We start from the raw sequence: 22,330 nt of genomic DNA on the forward strand, positions 1-22,330 counted from the left end.
CCTTTTTTTTTGTTTTTCTTTTTCCTTAAATAGAGAGAGAACCGGTAAACAATTTTTCAGAAGTTGGAAGTTTAAAAACGTGCATATAAAAATGGGCATTAGAACCTCTTTCTATTGAACGTGGTTTGATTGCTGTCTGCTAATAAAAATGGGGTTGTGGGAGTTTTAAGGAAAGGAAGTCAGGTTTTCTTTAAGGCTTGCTTGTGATAGGAACGGTTGTAACACACACGCACACACACACGCACACAAAATAAAATTTGCTCAAAGCAGGGTACAGCTTAGTGCTTCACAGTCTGACTGCTTCTCTAAGATCCCCCTCCTGCATGTGCATTTGTAGTCACAAGGGTACAATGACTAAAACACCTAACACACTGCGTCAAGTACAGCACCAACTTTGGTCAAATAAAAAAAATAAAATAAATCTAATAAATTTGCTAAGCTTTGACTACTATGATATAAGCAGGTATTGCATATTTTTCATTGATCAGGGAAAATAATAATAAAAGGAAGACTCTAAATAAATTGTCACAATGCAGCAAATATCCCCCCAAAATACTGATCTCCTACGCAAAATAGCACAGACGCTAAAAGACTAAAGCACACTACTCCTATTGGTGGGGTATAACTAAACTATCTACCTACACGGTGAAGCCTGCAATGTCTGGCGCAAAAGTCACATTTACAAGAAAAAAAAGTGTCTCCAAAACACGTGACTGGGGAATCCTCTCCCCGCTATCTATATAGGAACATGTGCAACAATTCCATAAATAATCGCTATCCAGGGCAAGGCACATTGATATGGAATTCATTTCATTTTCGTGCAAATTAACCCATTGGTTACAAGAGAGGCCTGCAATATACTGCGAACACATTCCAAGCCCTCTCATGTGTCCAAAAGTGTTTAAGAGAAAAATAAGAATAATTAAAAAACAAAGTAGTTCTGGTGGGGGACAAAAAAACAGGAGCAAAGTGTCTTCCCAAGAATTTCATGGACTTGATTGTATAGGACAGTAGCAAAAGCCCTTCATATAGGACTCAATACGCAAAGTTTAACTCCTTCACTGCCAAACAAAAAAAGGCCAAGCTGGCTCTGTATTCGGCTGTACGGGGGAGTGGGTAAAAAGGCAGGTGCCTGGAATAGGGATTAAAATGTCTTGTCTTAATGCACTCTACTTTATTCTACTTTAAGTATATAAAAATGGTTACTAACACTAAACATGCACAGAATTTTTTTTTCTGATTGACAAATATGCCAAACAGAAAGTATATAATATATGTATAGTATAGGACTCCTTAAATTTGCATGCGAAGCAAAATGGATGCTCCGCTGTCTGGTAGAAAATAAATCACATGTATTTTGTTTTAGACTTTTTTTTTTCCTTTTTAGACATTTTTTTTAAGTACATAACATACATTAAGTCTATGTCCCAAATTAATGCATTTTTTTCAGCAAGTGCTGTGCTCCCCCCCCCCAGATTAATCAGTGTTTAAAGTCCAGAGGATGTAAGTGATGAAAAAAAAATCTCAAGGATAACATCTGGACGTTTATAAAGATCCTGAGGTGTTTGACTAAATCCTATATTGGGAAATGTAGCGTTTGTCTGAACTGGCATACCCACTAATAATGACTTTAGCTTATAAAATTAACAGGTATTATGATTTTTTTTTTTAGTTATGTGCTTTGATAACAGAAAATGATTACTTAGCATTTAATGTAGTTAACATATTGTGGTAAAAGCACCATTATGTTTTATAATATATATATATTTTTTTTTACATTTTCTTAATTTTTAAGGGATACAAGTTTAACAATAAAAAACATAAAAAGCAAAAATAGCTCCCCTTTCTTTTGCAAGGCTGTTTTTTTTTAACCCCAATAATTTAGAGTCCTGGGGCGTTAGGACTTAAAAAACAAAAATAGAATTTTCAACAATCTCTATCTTACAAAGATATTTACCTATCCAATGAAATTGCACTTTACTCAATCCAAATACGATTGTTTTGATTGGTTCCTGTCAGTTTCTGTCAAAACAGACCATCTTCCCCATTTCTGTGTTTCTGTGTAATTGTTGAAAATTTGTCTCAGAAAAAGCTTATTTGTAAGTGCAGCATTTTTTTCTTTATGTGAATATTTAATGTTCTGGACTGTTTTTTCTCTCTTTACCATTGTTCTGCATTTTGAATGTAAATAAATGTTAACAGTCTCCTCGTGGATCACGGATGTGGCTACTCCTTGTCAGAAAGAAGGGCGGACGTTTTGTGATATGTTACCAGAAACATTTTGTCGCAGTTGTGTCCTGTAATATAACTTCATCACTTCCGCAGGGGGGGGGGGTCAACAAATTTAAAAAAAGTGCATTTTGTCTTAATTGATCTTCCACTTTTTGCGTGTGTTTTAACAAATCCTTTCTTTCAGGTGAAGTAGCACTCAAAACATAGGCAAAAAAATCAAATCAAACAATTTTAGCTGACTTCCACGGTCTCTGAAACTGTTGTAGTGTGGTCTTAGCCATTGTAGAAGTTCCTATCCACTTATACTTTTTACATGTATATTTAAGAGTGCTTTCAGTCTTTATTTAGTGGGGCTGCTCCTTCACAACTCCGCAAACAGTATCACAAACACGGATATATGGAAGGAGTGGCTTTGCAGAAAATGCCGGGCTTTACGATGAACGTGTTTTACAGCAAGTCAGTAAAAAACATCAGACTAAGGCTACCAAGAACCACCCAATGTTTACACTACTAATAAAACACTTCAAATGTCGTGAAGCCCAACTTTCCCCATCAAGAACTTTCTCCAGACCCCATGGTGAGAAAAATCAAAAAAGAAAAAAAAAATATTAAAGAAATAAGGCTGATTATTAATGGTCATTGCCATGCGACCACATAAGAATTTTTTTTTTTGTCTTCAACTTTGTTACGCTGTTGACATGAGCCTTCCCCTTCCGCAGGAACGAAGAGCTGTGCCGTGTTGTCACCAATTTCCTCCATGTTACAGAGATGGGAAGCGGCAGGTGGTCTGTCAGGTGGGGGATGGAAAACTGTGAGCTTTATCCCAGGTACCAGGACTGGAAAGACAGAAAGAAAAAAATATATATTTCTATTTTATTCAGGTTATTTTATTTCCAATTAAAATCAATTACAAAGGTCAGATCATTTTAAGCATTTAAATGGCCTTAAAGGAAACTTGTAAGAAGATAATTTTTAATTGTATCAGTATAATGAAATAAAAATGTCATTATAGTAACACTCAGTTATAGGCTATGCAACTTTCAGGGTTAGAAACCAATTCTGCAATTCTGTTGCGGAATGTTCAGATAAAGGCACACTGCGACCAATATCTTTGCTCATTTTAGCTTGCACTACATCGAGGTGAACAGGAAAATGAGAAAAGTTTGTCTACCCTATAAGTATACAGATATAGGTTTGCAGAATAGTCTTCAGCTTAGTTTGAAAGTAAATGTTCTCCCTGGCCATTGAAAATGGAGGGTTTCCTTAAATCATTTGTAAGCAAAAACAGAAAAAAAATCAATGAACATGTTGTAATAAGTTTTTAAATGGAAAGCCCCTTGTGTAGCATCAAGGAACTTAAAAAAATAATAATCCCAAAACGCGTCGAGTGGATTTACCTACAATAGTACCCACAACTTCTTATGCAACCACTGGGCTGCTTTGAACACCATCAGAAGGAAGGAATTGGAAACCTGTGTTGCACTTTTCAGCTGATACACTTCCAACACACAGTATTTCAGGAGGTGCCTGGTCTCTAAAGGGGGAAGAACTGTGATCTATGGGTCTGATTCTGAGCTAGGAGCAAAGTAAAAATAGCATGTAACTTTGCACCTTGGCAAAAGCATGTTGTGCTGCAGGTAGGGCAGATATATAATGTGCAGAGATTTAGATTTGGGAAGGGCGTGTCCTAGCTCAACTCTACAGTGCAGTGTAACAATAAAGCTGCCCAACATTTGGGGGCTACATGCAAATGTAGCCAGAATTTACTCTGCATGCAAAAAAAAAATAAAAAAATATTTGTACTCCTTGCAGTGCAACAAGATTTGTCCAAGATACAAGAGGCCTCTTTCAGAGATGTACGCAAACCTGATGGTTTGCGTACATGTCCGATATTAGGAGATTGACGCATGTACAGGATCTGTACTGCACATTTGCCAATCTTCTACTGCGAGATCGCTCTAGCAGTTCCCCAAATTCGTAGCCTGATTGACAGGCTGCAGCCATTTGGGGGCGGGGAGTTGGTGGAGCCGAGCCTGTGTTCCTCGAAACAGGGGGCTTGTCAACCCCAATTTTCTGTAATTGACAGGGCGAGGAGGCTGTGTCTTCCTGACCCCGGAAAAAATGGAGTTACACTCGGTCCTGTCACTGTATTTTTCTCCACACATGTATATCACATGAGGAGGAATTAGCAGAAGTTAAAGCTCCATGAGAATCCAAGATGAAGACCAGCTATTCTATCTCTCTAGTAAAAATACATACAAAAAGGGGGAGTGTCAGTGTTGGAATCTACTTGGAAATAAATGGATTCTTTACATCACTTTTGCAGTTTGAAGCATAAACAAGAAGCTCCCTGTGTAAAAGTTTATTATAACATGTTTATTGTAGTTTTATTCATGTCATTTAAGGGAACCATCCATATCCAGTGACTGGGGAGAACATGGTATTACAATTTCTACAAACCTATATCTGCCCACTTACGTACTGTGAGTCTCCTTTTTGTAGAACTGTGGTCTACTAATGTTTGCGTTTATTGCACAGCAGGTTACTTCCATACTTAGGGATATATTTATTAAAGTACGGGATTTTAGCAGTGGAGATGTTGCCCATAGCAACCAGACTATACTTAACATTTATCTAGCACCTTTTAGAAGATAATAGCAAGAATCTGATTGGTTGCTATGGGCAAAACCTCTACTTCTTAAAACCTGCACTGTAGTAGATATACCCCTTACTGTTTTATCCTAGTGAGCGGCAATGTGCATAGCCGGGACATCGCACTGACCCCTCTGAGTCAGGACGGTCCTGCAAGAACCAGCACTACCTTATTGCTAAATATGGCAGCATGCATTGAACAACTACTATGAGATTTCCTGAGTGAATAGGACTGTTCTGCTACTCAAGGAAAGGCAAGTCAGTACAGTGTACCCTTCTCTACAACATATATTTGTTTTCCCTTGTTTAATATCATTTTAAAATGCAAACTAAAGATATTTCAACAGACCACAAATAGAGAAACATGTTACGCTGTGTGTTACAGCTACATCATTTATACTAAATACATTTATTTCCCCATGTCTTCATGAAGTTAGCCATTATCCTGCTGGTAAAAAGTCTTCATGAATATTAACGATAAAGGTGGGTACTCTGGCGGATCGGGCTGTCATATAGTCGACATCGGCAAGTGGGTTCGCACTATGCTGGCCTATGCGTTTGGATGCGGCTAGTGAACGACATATTGTGCGGCCGTTCACCAGGTCGTGCGTTGTGTGTACGGACTGCAGGATATGTTGTCCGTCGCATCGTGGGTCGGCTGGGTAAACAGGTCGTCTAATGTGTACCCAGCTTAAGTAGCATGCCATGTATAAGTATTACCCTGCTCACTGTGCTCCTGAGACATTTCATGTATCAGCAAACTGCAGGAACAGGGAGCCTGATTCAGACCCGGTCACAAGCGCTGAGTGCTCGCAACCAGGTCGATGGTGGCCCGCAGCGCATGCGCACGACGGAGCTGGCTCCGTCGTGCGCATGCGCGAGACCCAGCTAGCTATGGGCAATCCGTTGCTCCGGGTCTCGCACCAAAGGGGGCGAGCTGTCGATATTGAGTGACAGCTCGCCCCCTTTGGTGGGCGGGCCGGGGGGGTGGCTGCCCAAACGAAGGCGTTCCCACGAGTGATGTCAGTGTAGAGATTCAGGCTCTGTTAGAGCCGAAATCTCTCTGGGGCTTGCGGCCACGAGTCCATACTACAAGGGTCTCGCCGCAAGCCCGATGGTCACAATGGTCTTGAACATCGCGACCATCATCATGGCTGCTCGCAATAGCTGTGGGTGGTCACCCACAGCTATGCGAGTGGCCAAGAGGCCGTTCTAAATAAAAACAAAACCCGGCCCTGATTCAGAGCGAGCTCTCTGTCAGAGCGACCGGGTCTGAATCAGGCTCAGAGTTTTTAACAAAGGTTTCCACCCTGAAATTAGGAGATTTTTACCACAAGACAGTCCTTTAAATAAGACAGGGAAGGAGGGGCACAATATAGTGTTCTCCTACCAATATATTAAATAATCATCTTATTTTACTTCCAGCTCTCAGGTATAAGTAAGAAGAAAATGTGCTAAAATGAGGAAACAATGGGCCGGGCCTGCAATACTGGCACATTATGAGTCTTTTACCTCGTTTCATGTATGAAATGTAAATATATAGGATTACCTTAACCTAAATTTAGCTTGTATGGTCCAAATAAGGGGCCTGATTCAGAGCCGTTCGCTATTTGCGGTCGTTCGTTCAAAAACAAGGGGTGGCTATTCAAATGATCCGTTCGCAAATTGCAGTCTGTTCACACCTCTAAGTCTGAACGAGCGTGCAAAACATACGCTCGTTTGTTAAAAACGCCCCCTGGCCGCTCGCACCATACGTCATGTCCGCTATTTATTAGATTAATCGAGTACATCGAACAGCGTATGAACTGCTCGCTATTCTTGTGGTTGGTTTTTTCAACCGCTATTTTGCGAGCAGTTCTAAGTTTAAAAAAACCAAGTGACGTGGTCATTGACGCTGCTGTATTAATCATGCACTCCCTTAAATCGCCCGTTTTGACCTTTAAGCACGCCTGCGTTCGAATTCCACTCCCCCGTTTACAAGCACCTTCCCCTGTTACCACCCACATACGCCTCATTCTGTCACTCAAAATAGCAGGCACTCGCTATATAGCATACAAACGATTTTCGGTCGCACTGACTGGTTCGCGCATGTGTACTAAAAACCGTACGCATGCGCAGATGTGCGAACATCGCTCGGAACGAGCGTACTGCCGATAGCGAGTGGCTCTGAATGAGGGCCTAGGTCTTTTACAGGTCCCTACACAGCTGGGGAGAATGGGACAACAATGATGTGAATAAAGAGATTATTTAAGAGTGAAGTATTTGGGCCTAGGGCCTGATTCAGACCCGCTCGCGAGAGCACAGCGCTCGCAAGCGGGTCGATAGTGGGCCATTGCGCACGCGAGGCGTGCACGAGCCCCGGAGCGAGTTTGAAATCACTCGCTCCGGGGCTCGCAACAAAACGGGGCGGCTGTCGATGTTGATCGACAACTCGCCCCGTTTTGTAGGTGGGGAGGGGGGGTGGCTGCACGAATGGAGGCGGTCCTGAAGGAACGAATGCTGTTTGTGGGCGGCCCTACTGACATCACCAGTGAGCAGGAAGTCCACTCAGGATTCCTCATTGTGTATGAGGTTTGTGGTTTGCCCATTTATACACACGCACACAAATAAGGAAGAATGATTCTGCACACAGAGCTCAGAGGGTCATTCCAAAGGCTCTCTGCTCGCTACATCTTGTGCCATGTGACTGTGGTTGCCACAGTAGTCACATGACACTGTGCAGAATTATAAATCATTGACATCAGTCTGAAGAAACAATCCAAGGAAAAATTGTAAATATCAATGTTCTTCTGTCTGCTACAGCGATTGCTGCTTTAAAGGTGCGGCATATATATTGCAGTCTGGGAAAAGTTTTCTAATGCTAAACTGAGGACAATGTGAATTGAGGACAATGTTTGAAGAAAGAAAAAAAAAAACCCCACTGCGAGTCCACAGAATTCCGATGACAAAAAAAAAACTTTTTTAACACTTGTACAGAAGTCTGTTCGATGGCTGAAATCGCAACGTAACCGAAACATGATACTATTCTAATGTAACACAAGTGGCCTGAATGATATGGGGCTTATTCAATACAATGATTCTCAGTTATGTGGTAACCAAGGCAACTAATGAGGCCTTCGCTTTCATTGCTCTACACTGCACTGGACTGATGAGAGCTGGTGTCTGATTGGTTGCTATGGGCTACAGTACATTTACATCCAGTTCCTGGTCTGGGCACAGAGGTCTTTTCCCACAGACCATCACTTTAGGCTACCTTCCATGACCCAAGCTGTCACAGCAGCTGTACACATGAGTGAGACTGCCATGTGTAAACAGCTGGTGCTGTACTATTGTATTGCATCAGGGGCTTTGCATGATTCTCCACACTCCAGGCCCACGGGCAGAATATCTGCAGTGTGTTTCCTGCGCCCCCCTTGCAGAAAAAGTAAAAAAAATTAAAATAAAATAATTAATAAATATATATATATATATATATATATACATATACACACATATTTATTTATATATATATACATACATATTTATTTATATATATATATATTTTTTATTATCTATTTTTTATTATTTTTATTACCGTAGCATTATTTTATTAATATATATATATATATATATATATAAAGTTTCCTCCTATTCAGTTTGTGCCTTGCAGACAAGGTTACCCCAGAGCAGCTCTGTAATCCTTCACTGAAATAGGCATTATTGATTACTCTAGTCTATTGTTCCCTTTTCAACTCCCCCAAGTTGAAGTTCATGGTGGTGTTACATCATGTCTGGTTGCCAGAAGCAACCAGACAGACCCATACGTGACTATCATTAGCAAAAGAGTCTCAGCTCTCCTCCCATCCAACCTCCCCCTTAGCTCTGACGTTGCGCAGCCCTGTGCAAACACATTGAAGTATTCATTCTGCTCAATTTATGACCCAGCCAGCAAGTGGGACCCCACACTCCAAAAACACTCTTGTGTATTTAATTAATCTGTCTCTCCCTGGCACTTGGGAAAGTTAGACAAAGCTCCAATTATTGGGTCTCACTCTGCACACTTTTAATGGGGAGGACAGGGGAGGGGGGTACATTTGCATGGGAAAGTACAAGCCCCCAGTGAGGATCTTCCTTCATAATATCTCTCACTCTCTCTTACCTCCTATTGACATTATTTGTGAAATACTTTAGCTGCTTAAGGAAATTGATGTGAGAGTAACGCCTTTGGAGTTGGTACTCAGTAACACAAATCAACTTTCATGACATGTTTAAATTTAAATGCGAACCGCACACTCTAAGAGTTACTTTAAAGGTTAGTTTTTAATCAATAGAAGGTGCTGAGTCGGGAGTTTTAGTTTAGCTGTGCAGCAAAGCTCTCAAGTCTTTGTCTGGTGATCCAGCTTTCAAACTTTCTCTCCCCCCCCTCCCCTTCCTGAAGTCGGGTCTTGCAGAGCTCTGCAGAAACTGCAATGTATTCTGCCCCAGAGTAGGAACAGGACAGGACAGGCGTGCAGGCAAGACTAGGGAAATCTGTTGCATTGAATAGAGATAACGGTAACCTGCTAACCTTTTTAGAGGTCAGAAGACACGCGCTCATTGTAGGTCGCACCGCTGGTTGTTTAACCAATGTACTACCTATAATTAGTCTGTCTGTTTTGACCGCTAAACATAAATTCAAGTGTATATGAAAGAGTTACTAGCAACATTCATGTCTTTGCCAAAGGCTGATATGACAGGATAGATATGACTGTGAGCTTAGGGGGCAGCAATTATTTTGTTTCCCAAACATCTTACCTGTGAGTCGAATAAAGGACATTACAGAATGCCAGTCAGTGCCTATGGGGCTGGCACAGAGAGTTGTACCTACGCCTGTTTGTTGCGTGCAGCTGGCATGAGTTTACAATGCACATTCCTAGACAACGCGGGAATATGTGGCTATACAGACCAGCACGCATTCTGCACGTATCAAGCATTACGATTGGAGAGGGGCGTTCACATAAGCCTGTTAGGAGGCGTATCCTTTGCCCCTAGTACCGGCCAGGTGTGAGTGCACACACATGATGATGACTTGCCATTGACGTACCGCTTTGCACTTTAGCTGTATGCCCCCATGAACACAGGTAACTGTTAATCTTGGATTAAGTCACCAATAAAAGCTCAACCATGGGCTGCAAAGCTGTTTGACACAGATTGTATTGTGCAGGGAAAAAGTCATGGAATCTGCTCTGTATAAACTAAAATAGGGGCCGTCTTAGCACATAAAATCAGTAGTGTAGGGAAATAACTTGTCACAGTGGTTTAGCACAGAATATACATTTCAAATAGTCTTTATAACCCATATTCCTTTACATACTTACTTACCTACATTATTATTACCTTAACTGTCATTGGGGTTGGGTAGGAGATCCCGGCGGTCTGGATGCCGCTGGTCAGAATACCGATAGCGGCATCACGACAGTCAGAATCCCGACACCCATAAGGATAGAAGGTAAGACTAATCCTTACCTCTACCTCCCTGGTGCCTTACCCTAACCCTAACACCCTCCCCGGTGCCTAAACCTAACACTCCATCCGTGCACCCTACACCTAACCCTCCACCCTAGTGCCTAACCCTAACCTCCCCGCACCCTAAACTTAACACTCCCTCCCCGGTGCCTAAACCTAACCTCCCCCTCCGTGCACCTTACACCTAACCATCCCCCCTAGTGCCTAACCCTAACCTCCCCGCACCCTAAACTTAACACTCCCTCTCCGGTGCCTAAACCTAACCTCCCCCTCCGTGCACCCTACACCTAACACTACCCCCTAGTGCCTAACCCTAACCTCCACCTCCGTGCACCTTACACCTAACCCTCCCCTGTAGTGCCTAACCCTAACCCTCCAACGTAATGCTTAACCCTAACCCTGCACCCTAACCTTCCCCCTTATGCCCAATACTTACCTTGCCGGTGGTCTGGTGCCGGGATCCCGCCCATCGGCATCCCTCACACCGGGATGCTGACTACATCCCCTGTCATTGTACTATTGATATTGATTGCTGCACATTTACATATACTGCACACCCCTTACAGGACAAAATAAGCCCCTCCCCCAATCCCTAGAGGCCATTTACTAATACACCTGTCACAGTTAACATTTATTTGTAGCTGTGTCCCAGTCTGCTAGACCACATGCACATTTTTTCCCCTGGAAATTGGCCGTGCCGGGTTATCCATTAGGCAACCTAGGGCCTGATTCAGACCCACTCGCGAGCGGCTGTCCGCTCGCAAGTGGGTCGATGTTCTGGACTGAGCATGCGCACGACAGAGGAAGCTCCGTCGTGCGCATGCGCCAGACGCGACGAGTGAAGGAAAGTCCTTAGCTCGTTGTGTCTGATCAAAGGAGGCGTGCTGTCGATGTTGATTGACAGCACGCCCCCTTTGGTAGGCGTGCCGGGGGCGTGCCTCCCTGACGGGGGCGTTCCCACGGGAACGCCTCCCGTCAGAAGCCGGCCCACTGACATCACTAGTGATGTCAGTGGGAGTGATTTTGGCTCTGATAGAGCCAAAATCACTCCGGAGCTTGCGGCTGAAAACCTCAACCGCAGGCTCCGGCTTGCAGTTTCGATGGTCGCGATGGTCACGACCATCGCGGCCATCAAACTGCACGCTCGTATAGCCTGTGGGTGGTGACCCACAGCTATACGAGCGTCCGGGAGGACGCTCCATTTTCATGGAGGGCGGCCCTCATTCAGAGCGTGCGCTCTGCTCAGAGCGTACGGCTCTGAATGAGGGCCCTAGTCTCCTGCCTAGGGTCCAACGGGCTATGATGGGCCCTGGATTAATTTTGTCAATTTTTACGTGTGTCTTTTTGACAATCAGAGAGGAAAAATTGGCCCAAACCAGTATCTTGCCTAGGGCTCCATGGCTTCTTAATCTGGGTCTGGAAGCTGGGGCTGGCATGGGAAATTGTGACTTCTAGATAGTATATATGTATAAGATATAGTGCACCTATGAATAAGCTCCACTATTCCTTTAAAGCTGCGCTAACACCCGCATAAAAGATTTTCTTAACTTAATTTGCATGTGGTAGCTCCGGTTAGTAGTGGCGGGGCGCCAACATTCAATTTAATTCACAAATTTGTGATTGGTCCTCCCACTCACCTAAGCGCTCAGGCTAGGTGACATAGCAATCACATCTCACTTAAACTGGCCACACACAGGCCTGAAGGGAAAGTCACATGATCGGGTGCTTGGCCAAGCTGGAATAGATCCAGCCGTTCAACGCTCAAGCCTATAGATCCAGCTGAATTCTAACTTGCACCTGACCTATTAGCGCCCTCTGGGGTGCATAAAGGTCACGCACTGTCGGTGTTTCCAAAAGTAGCAGATGATAATAAATAACTCATTTCTGATGGATTATTATTAGGCTTTGCACTTGCTGTGGGGCAACGCAATGTAGCTTATATAGTATATACCAGAAAATGATCAGTGTAATAAGGAACAGCTCATTTAAAAACTGTCAATCAGAGAACTGAATCGCTTTAGGAAGCGCAAAAATCTCCCTTTAGAAGACACGGCCGGTAAGCGGAGTGTCTGTAAATTGGCGTCACGTCACGGCGCACCACTGCAGACATTTGCGACATTCAATGAGGAAATGGCTGCAAAGTGTCAGAGCCCCAATTCCTGTCGTTTGGCGTAGTGTAAGGAAACCTGTTAGAACTGCTTAAACCTTGCTTAATTGTTTCACATTTACCAAGGAAGTTTTCACTGCCTGTCTGGGCCGTCTCAGGATATGCGCCGATGTCCTCCTCTTACTGTTCAAGGTGAAACATCACAACGAATTCCGCAGTCCGGTACAAGATCTTTGCTTCCTTTCTCCAGTCAAATGAAGAAGTAATCTCATCAGATTGAAAACTGCTGACTAAGGATTTAATAAAATGCTTGCAGATGTGTGTCATCTCTAAGGTATTCAACTCATGTAATGCAAAACAGCCCCACGTAGATTGAAATCCCATTTAACCATTGCATAGAGAACTGGGTTTTTACTGTCCTCCGAGGAGCATTTTTACACAATTTCCCCCCCCTATCCCTTAATTTACTGCACTATGAAAGCTGCAGCACTAATCTGCTGGTGTCGGAGGACAGTAGTAAGATTTTATGAACCATAAACAATACAGTCTCTGGCTGCATCCTAAACAGGAAGTTGCGCTCATTGAGATGGCTGTAGGGCCGCGGCCGCCCCCATTTTGATGGACGAATGCACAGACGCTTTTGACAATTTCATCTTTCACGATGGAACTGCAGACGCAGCGTTTAGCAAATCTATATTATAACTTATCACGTATTCCTGTGCAGTGCTTTCATAGTATGCACACAAACTTCCAGCCCAGGGGTGGGCATTACTGCTAGAGGCAATAAGTCTGTACAGACAAGATCAGAGGTAATCAGACGGGGATCGTGAGCCAGGACCTTAGCACAGAGTTTGTCAATCCAATCCTCTGAGAACCTGCTACAGGCCAGAAAGGATGGCTAGTCTCTGAAACACGAGAACGATACCTACTGTCTTACAAGGCTATCCTAATGTCCTGGCATGCTGATTTATCAGTGAGAGCATCTATAACAGGGGCCTTCAACCTTTTACACAGTGTGGGCCACATAAAAAAATTCAATGAAGCCCGAGGACCACTAAGCTATACGCCGCACAGTAGCACAATCTTGATTCAATCAATTCACCACATAGTTGTGTCCCTTATTCATGTATGACACACAGCAGTGCCCCTTTTACACAATGCCCACATTTGTGCCCCTTATACACAATGCCCACAGTAGTAGTGCCCCTTATACAATGCCCACAGCAGTAGTGCCCACTGTAGTGATGCCCCTTATGCAGTGCCCCCAGTAGTGCTGCCCATTATGCAGTGCCCACAGTGGTAATGCTTCTTATGTAGTGCCACCAGTAGCGGTAGTACCCTTTATTCAGTGCTGCCCCTTATGTAGAGCCCACAGTGGTAATGCCCCTTATGCAATGTCCCCAGTAGTGGTAGTGCCTCTTATGCTATGCCCCCTATGCAATGCCCCAGTATTAGTGCCCCTAATAGAAATGCCCTTAGTAGTAGTGCCCCTAATAGTAATGCCCCCTAGTATTAGTGCCCCTAATAGTAATGCCCCCTAGTATTAGTACCCCTAATAGTAATGCCCCCTAGTAGTAGTGTCCCCAATAGTAATGCCCCTAGTACTAGTGCCCCTAATAGAAATGCCCCATAGTAGTAGTGTCCCTAATAGAAATGCCCTCTAGTAGTAGTGACCCTAATAGAAATGCTCCCTAGTAGTAGTGCCCCTAATAGTAATGCCCCTAGTAGGAGTGTCCCCAGTAGTGAAGCCGCTTACAAAAAAAAATACTACTACTTACCTTAAACCCAGCTCCCGAGTCTGCTGCCTCCGAGCCGCCCGGCTGCTCTTCTCTCTGAACTATGGGAGAGACATCATGACGTCTCTCCCATAGTGCACTGCACACACTGCGGAAGCTGGAGCTCAGGAGTGAGCTCCAGCCCCCGGCTGGTGGTGCGGTGCAGGTAGGGAGCCGGGTGCCAGCTGGTAACAAAATCTCAGCAGGCGCCCCGGCAAATGGAGCCTGTTGGCTGGCCGCAGGGAACAGGTCCCTCGGTCGGCGGGCCACCCAACAGAGCTCTGCGGGCCACGGGTTGAGGACCCTGATCTATAATATTGTGTAGCGCCTCGAAAGGAACAAATTTGTTATGAGACCTTTTTAAATATTCTGGAAGAAGTGATTCTTTGCAAAATCTTTCTACAATTTTACTAATATGCCTGGAAAGCTGCCCAGATAAAGGGGGAGATGTATCAAACTTATAACCAATGGGGAAGTGGACAAGTGGAGAAGATGCCAAATAGCAACCAATCAGCTTCCACCTATCATTTTGTAGAATGGATTTGATGCAACTGCGAGGGGGACGAGTTGCCGTTGTAACAGGGTGGAAACGTCGCCAACGGCTCTTCAACTTGCAAGTTTTGAAGGAGATTACTCATCCTGAGATCCACGGCTTTGGCTGACCGGCTTGGGGTGTTAATACTTTGGCCGTGGAGACCCGGTGATAGGGTCTCCTGGCTGTGGCATTACACCCCAGCCGATTTGGGTCCGGTGCTGGTTTTAAATATAGGGCGACCCCTACGCATTTTTTCCCCCCTATATATAAAACCAGGACTGGCTCTGCAGCCAGGTGCTGGTTCCTAAACTACGGTGGAACCCTACACATTTTTTTCCCCGCAATTTTAGGAACCAGGACTGGCTGAGCAGTCCGGAGCTGTATGTAACTGAATTGACCCTTATCCGTTTGCCTTTTCATGCACAAGTTTTTGCTTCGTTTGCAACTTTGTAATAAAATAGTTTGTTACTTCATCTTAGTCCACTCTAAGAAAGAAAATGTGTAGGATGGAAATTTCCATCTATATCCGGGGAATGGACTTTGCCACGGTGCTATTTCTGTGTGCAGAATGTTGGAGCGCATACAGTTATCACAAGTCATAATGTGAGGGGATTACATTGTAACCGTGTCTGTTTTGTGATGTTTCTGGCTGTGGTATTCAGCTAAACCAAACAAACACGAGTAAGATCATTTCACCTGCAGGTAGTGTTATAGTCTGAATGAGAGCTCCGAGCCAGCAGTCTCTGCTTTTCAAATTACAGACTTAAACAAAAGTTGTCAGGGGGCAAAGTTTAACATTGAGGAAGGAGATTGTTAATGTGGAATCCAGAACAGGGTGTGACACTTGGCCCAACTTTTCCAAATCAGGGAGTTATTTGAGGACATTTCATTCTTGTAAAACTCGGAGAGTTGATGTTTCTGCACTTAGAGCGGTTTACAGTCTGCAGGAAAACCTTCCCCAGTAATAAATACGCCGCAGCTCCTATTTATTACACTAGGTCTAACGTGCGCAGTTACATAGCGCCTAATCCTGCCACAGCTGCAAACTTGTACGCGGCGGCTGGGTGAAAATAAAAAAATGTCGCAGCCGATGAGCTTTGCAAATCCATGCGATTAGGTACAAACACGCAGCATCGGTCACAGCGCAGTCGATAATTGGACTTCTAACCCTATGGTCGCGGAATGGCCATGGAAACGAAGACGCCGGAGCCATTTTTACTGCAGTAACAGGATGAGACACAACCTGAATACGCTCACGACAGGCCAGCGTTTGAGTTGCCATCCCTCCGTTGCCTACCACGAACGGTCGCTGCATGTCAACCGCTTTGTAAATCTTGCCGCAAGCGATAATGATGATATTTAAACTTGACGCATGCGCAGAGCCACTCAGACGCATGCGCAGATTACCGATAATCGCTCAAACTGCGTAAACGTCTGCATTGAGTTAATCTTTGAACCAGACCCATACTTAGGAGCTGATTCTGAGTTGCACGCTGCTGCGATCACTGTAGCATCATGAGCCGCAGATGCGTCTTCGCCTCTATGCCGATGCTAGCGTCAGCCCTTCTCTGGCGTACAGCCGTGTTTCTGAATGCAGAAGGTCTGGGACGCCCACTTTGTTCACAACCATCGGAAGCAGCCCCACCCACGCCACGTGCAGAATCTCCATCAGAATGTGGCCTCCAAGGTGCGTGATTAAGTGTTTGAGCTCGCAACCACTCCTGCGACGCCCCCATAATACATCAGACAGAATATCGATGTGCGCCTGTTTAGCCACCTCCCAATCACGCCTAATACAGACACCATGGGACACATCAGCAAAGCACGCGGTTCCGGATAAGCCTGAGGTTGAAAAATATACTTTGGTTCATCAATTTCAACTGTTCAGAATGTCTAATTGTATTGATCCAGTGTAAGGAAAATGCCAGTTACTAGAGCATATACAATGGTAATAGTATATGTTTGTATAACGTGCATTTATGTCACTCTTCATGTATTCCAGGAATTTATTGGTCCTTGCAGCTGCTGCCTGACACTGTGCTGCTACTCAGCTTTCTCCCAGCTAGTAACAATTCCATTCCACTGTTTTCCAATAGCACTGCATTTAAATAAGCTAGGCCCTCATTCAGAGGCGCTCGCAAAATGCGAGCGGGTGCTCTGAATGTGGGCGGCCACTTGTCTTTTGAAGTGCGGCCTCCTGGTCGATAGCTAAGCTGTGGGTTTAGTTACCGACCAGGTTGATGGTCGCGATGGTCAAGACCATCGCGACCATCGGGGCTTGCGACGAGACCCTTGAGGTTGGGTCTCGGCAACCGCAAGCCCCAGGGAGCTTCCTGCTCTGATCGAGCAGGAAGCTCCCCACTGACATCACTGCTGATGTCAGTGCGGCCGCCCACAAAACGGCATGCGTTCCTTAAGGAACGCCTCAGTTTGTGAAACCACCCCCCCTCCCTGTCTACTAAACGGGGCGAGCTGTCGATCAACATCGACAGCCGCCCCGTTGGTAGCGAGCCCCGGAGCGAGAGAATTTCTCTCTCGCTCTGGGGCTTGCGTACGCGCAGTGCAGCCACTGCGCGTGCCCAGGGCCTAAACATCGACCCGCTTGCGAGCGCTCAGCACTTGCGAGTGGGTCTGAATGAGGTCCCTAGTTATTACTTCAGTCTAGGGGGTAAATTTACTAAGATTCGAGTTTCATCGAGTTTGTTGTTTTTTAAACTCGCTTTGCATCGTCGAAACTGTTTTTAAACTCTTAAAGTGAGTTTAGCTGAAAGAGAGTTGGCCGATGGTGAAGCAGATCGAGACATATCCCCCGAGTAGCAAGTTTTGAAGGAGATTACTCATCCTGAGATCCCAGGCTTTGGCTGACCGGCTTGGGGTGTTAATACTTTGGCCGTGGAGAGAGATCCGGTGATAGGGTCTCCTGGCTGTGGCATTACACCCCAGTCGGTTTGGGTCCGGTGCTGGTTTTAAATATAGGGGACCCCTACGCATTTTTTCCCCCTATATTTGAAACCAAGACTGGCTCTGCAGCCAGGTGCTGGTTCCTAAATCACGGTGGAACCCTACACCTTTTTTTCCCGTAATTTTAGGAACCAGGACTGGCTGAGCAGTCCTGGGCTGGTTATGTCTTTTTTTATTTTTTTTGGGGGGGGGGCCCAACGTAATTTTTTAAATTAAAATAAACACTTTAGATTAGGTATACAGGCAGAAACATACACAAATCACACTGATCTGTGTATGTTTTTGCCAAACTCGCAGCTCAGGAGGTGGAGTGTTTGAAACTTCAATTTATCAGCGAGTTTGCTACAATCTCACCCGAGATTGTAATCTCGATTCTTGGTAAATTCCCGAGTTGTATCTTTTTCATGAAAAGTACTTCCGAGTTTGGCCGATGGTGAGTTGATTCGAATTTGCGATCTCACCCGAGTTTTACCAGTGAAAAGAAGAGAAATCTCTCCCAAAGTCACTCAAGTTTGTCTTTAGTAAATTTGTGACATGAAAAACATGCCTAAACTCACCTGAGATTGCAATCTTGACCAAACTCGATTCTTAGTAGATTTACCCCTAGGTGTGGAACTTTTAAGTCTATCTATACTGGTTTCAATGAACTTATTGATTTAGCATTCACAGGTGGTTATTTTAACTGAATTTTTGGGTACAATTGTTTATTTTTTTAAATTGATTATTTGGGTCATTTAATGTCACGTAGACCAGTGGTCCCCACCTGGCCATCTCCAATTCTGATAAAATGTTACCTGAAGGTTGGCATTTATATCTGACTAACTTTGGAGAAATTTTAGTTCACAACATTCTAAGTAGCAAAACTGTGGCCCTCAGAGTGTGGTGAGTGCAACTGTTGCCGACTCTGCAGTGCACTATCCGCGGGTGGGGACGATCTTCAAAATTGGTCCACCTGACATGGAATGACCCTTATTTATTTTACTCTGATGGCTACAATTTATGTCAATAAACATTGTTATTCATTCTAAACTGGAGCCAACTGATTTATTGGTTGAGGTTTCTGCCATCTTGTTAAAAATAATTAAAATTAAATAAAAATGTATTATCAATTTTTTTATGCTGTTTTGCCCTTTTTATGGATTATTTTTGCAACAAATGTGTAGAGAGGCGGCAACACCACCCCAAAAAAATGACAGATTATGTTACTTTTTTACTTTTATTAGTAGACTTCTTTTTTTTTGCAAAGCTCCTGATATTCTTTTTATGTCGTAAATCTACGTTAATCGACTTTAAAGTCCAGTTTATATCTAAATCTTTCTGTAGCAATCCTGATGTGTGTTAATAACTCTACAAAGCTTAGTGTCATGGGCAAACATGCTTGATTTTGTTCCCTTATTAAAGATTGCTGCCACATCCGATTTCTGACAATCTTGTGGCACTAACACAGTTATTAGGGAGTTGATAAGTATAACAAACACTGGGTGCATCAATGCATGAACTTCGCTCCTTTAGCACACATGGGTGGGGGATATCTGAGCCAATTGTTTTATCTTCTGCAAACTTGTTTAGATGTTTAGTTCACTTCCTCCTGTGTCACACAATTTATTTCCTTATTTACCAGATCAGCCTTGTCTATATCTTATACAATTATGTTTATTGCTCTATTGGTCCAATATCACAAGTATTAGTTTTCTTGCTTTTTGTGAACTTGAAAAACATTTTCATGGATGGATAGTATATTCACAAGGATGATAAACGCATTTTACCGTGTATGCTGTCATCATTCAGTTTATGTATGATAAAGCTAAATAAGATTGTTAGGGTGGTCATACATAGACCATGCTTTAGTCTTCTTACCTCCTGTACCATTTGCTAGAGAACCTTAAAAATTAGATCCTTTCAACCCATCTACTGCATAAAAAGTAGTGAAGTGCATTCGTTGTTATGTGAAATTTGGACTGGCCATGCAGGTAAAAAATAATCATTAAGTGAAAAAAATTGAATAATAAATTCCCCAGACACCAATGCAGCTACCCCCCGAGCCCCCCCAGTAGCTGGCTGAACTGCAGAAGACTAACAGTGAAAAAGAGGGAATGTCACTTTTCAGATAAATCGATTTTTACACGAAGTCTTGGCGCTACAGACTTGCAAAGTGTTTTTCTTCAACGTCTACTGAGTGACTTACACCCACGGTACCTGACATTTATCTCCCTGATCTACATGTACTCAGATCCCACCAGTAATTAAACTTATGTGCAGAATTGAAGACTTGATGGGGGGACATGTAATGATCAGCGATTCATGAAATTCTCAGATTTTTGTTTAAAGCACCATTTTTTTTTAAAAAAAAAAAAAAGGAAAATCAGGCTGGTTCTACCTTTAAAAAAAAATTGCGTGGCAAAATTTACCGAAAATCATCCATTTGACAAATCGTGGCTCATTACATTTCTACCAGGAGCTCCCACTGCTGGTGAATTAAAACTAATGGAAATTGTAAAGAATTGAGGCCCCAATCACAACTGGCCACACCGGGATGTCAACGGCAAGCGCTGTAAATCATGTCGCCGCCCACACTTAACACTTATACGTAAGTTTTGCACAGTAAATTCAGGAGTGTACGGTCTTACATTCTAGACCAAGCCAGTCGATTAACTCCTCCTAGAGTTCTTCTTTTACCTTATCACTGGAGGTCTCATTCCGTCGATATTAATTCCCGCATCCTAAAATCAGCAACTGCGATGGTTGGTGACACCTTTAGTGTTCAACCCCCGGCCACCCACATAAAAAAAAAGTTGAAGGTCGTAGGAAAGCGGGATTTCTAATCGTATTTTAGATCCCCCCCCCTCCCGTTAGGAAGTGGCATACTACACAGATCAGAGACTTTTCATACTATAAACCCCACTGCATACAAAGCACAGGAAAGTGTAAGGGGCTAGGGGAGAAAAAAGAATACGAGGGGAGGCTAAAAGCAGCTTAGTATGTGTTAACTCTGCTATTCTGTCAGCTTAAAGTGTATTTTATGCTTGATCAACAGTGCTCTCTCATTATGCTTTTCTTTTCATTCATTCGGGACATCAAAGGGACACCAGCACAGTACCTGATCTTAAAGAGGAACTTGCAAGAGTGTTCTTAAGAAAACAGGGTATTGGAAGCCACAGACCCCTGTGGACAAGCCAGTTCAAAGAGAATATTTCAACAATGATTACATTTTGTAAATCTTTTTACTGAGGACAGCTTGTTTCCTGCTTTTTCATAAAAAATAGATTGCGGCCATTAAAAACGAGCCCTGGACAAGACTTTCTTCAGCGCCGAGGCTCTATCAGGATTAAAGCACACAGGAGATAGAAATTACCAAGGAGAGAGAAAAGAAAAAAAGAAAAAGCCTCCCAAGCTTAGATCCTCAGCACAGCCATTCTGCTTCTCAGAATCTTAATTCTCGGTTTCTTCAAGAAACTTATATTACACGAGGTGTTTAGAAGATATATATATATATATATATATATATATTTTTAAGGAAACCGTTAAACGTTGAGGACTAGTTTCTACTGTCGGATCTCTCCCGCCGACTTTTGCACCGAGCGGGAACACAATGCGGGACTGTGAGCTCTGTTAATTGAAAGAAAGAAAAACAAAAAAAATATTTGAGATTTGAGAAAGGGTTAACACGATTTGAAAGAGACCTCAAACTCTCCAAGGCATGTGAAAGCAAATCTCCTGCCAAACCCACCCCAACCAAAACAAAGGCAATTTCATAAAGAAACTGTAGGTGGGAAGTGGAGTTTTCGACCTTTCCAACCATATGCAAGTTAAATCAACAATATTGGTTTGGAGGCAAATTCCGAGAGATTTTCCCGTTTCATTACAGCGAGAACACCAGGAGGACTTCTATAGGTTTCGCTGTCTTATTTTATGAAGAACATCTGAGCCTTCTGGAGATCGACAATAGGAAACGACATCTGATCACACCGCAGAATGCACCATTATCGCCTACAGCGGACAAAAGGAGGGTGCTGATCTCCTAGATTTTGCCAAAAAACATTTCTGTGTTGGCTCGCGGGCGGGTAACCCTGTTGCTAGGCAGCCATGTCTATTTCTCCCTTTTTTTTGTTTGGTCTACTCTGGGAAATCTGAGAGTATTGGTGAACCCTGTAACAATTTAGTGGTAAAAGTAGATTGATTCTTCTTTTCTTTCCTTCATTTCTACATCTACCAGGAGAAAATGATGAAATCGAACTCTCTATCTGGTACGTAATGTCAACAGTAATATGTCGACATGGCCATAATGTCGATGTTGACCATGTCGCCAGTCATCATATAGACAGTGATGAAATAGCAACATGTTAGAATGTCGACATATCGTTCCTGGTGGCCTAGCAGTGACTTGCCTGCTCCTAGAGGCATCTTCTGGGCCCCTCCCTTCTGGGACAGACCTCCGATCCTCCGGTGTTCCATTAAGCATTTCGCCACTATCCTTAACCCCTACCCAGCCCTAACCCTCTAGTGCTTAACCCTTACTTAAGCCATAAAGCAGCATAACTCTAACCTCCCCCCCGCAGCCTAACTTTAACCTCCTCCATCCAGCCT

The 22,330-nt window shown here is 43.6% G+C and overlaps 1 protein-coding gene across 1 annotated transcript in view; it reads right to left on the reverse strand.

The window, feature by feature from the left end:
- Positions 1-1,712: 1,712 nt before the first annotated feature.
- NFIA (nuclear factor I A) overlaps positions 1,713-22,330 on the reverse strand; it is a 317,707-nt gene continuing 297,089 nt past the window's right edge. The window contains 2 exon segments of the mRNA XM_088447871.1: positions 1,713-2,949; positions 2,952-3,068. Coding sequence (XP_088303997.1) covers positions 2,918-2,949; positions 2,952-3,068 — 149 coding nt within the window. The 3' untranslated portion in view covers positions 1,713-2,917.

This window comes from Taudactylus pleione, unplaced genomic scaffold, assembly GCF_031769625.1.
Source record: "Taudactylus pleione unplaced genomic scaffold, aTauple2 ptg000442l, whole genome shotgun sequence".
In the NCBI taxonomy this organism is placed as follows: domain Eukaryota; kingdom Metazoa; phylum Chordata; class Amphibia; order Anura; family Myobatrachidae; genus Taudactylus; species Taudactylus pleione.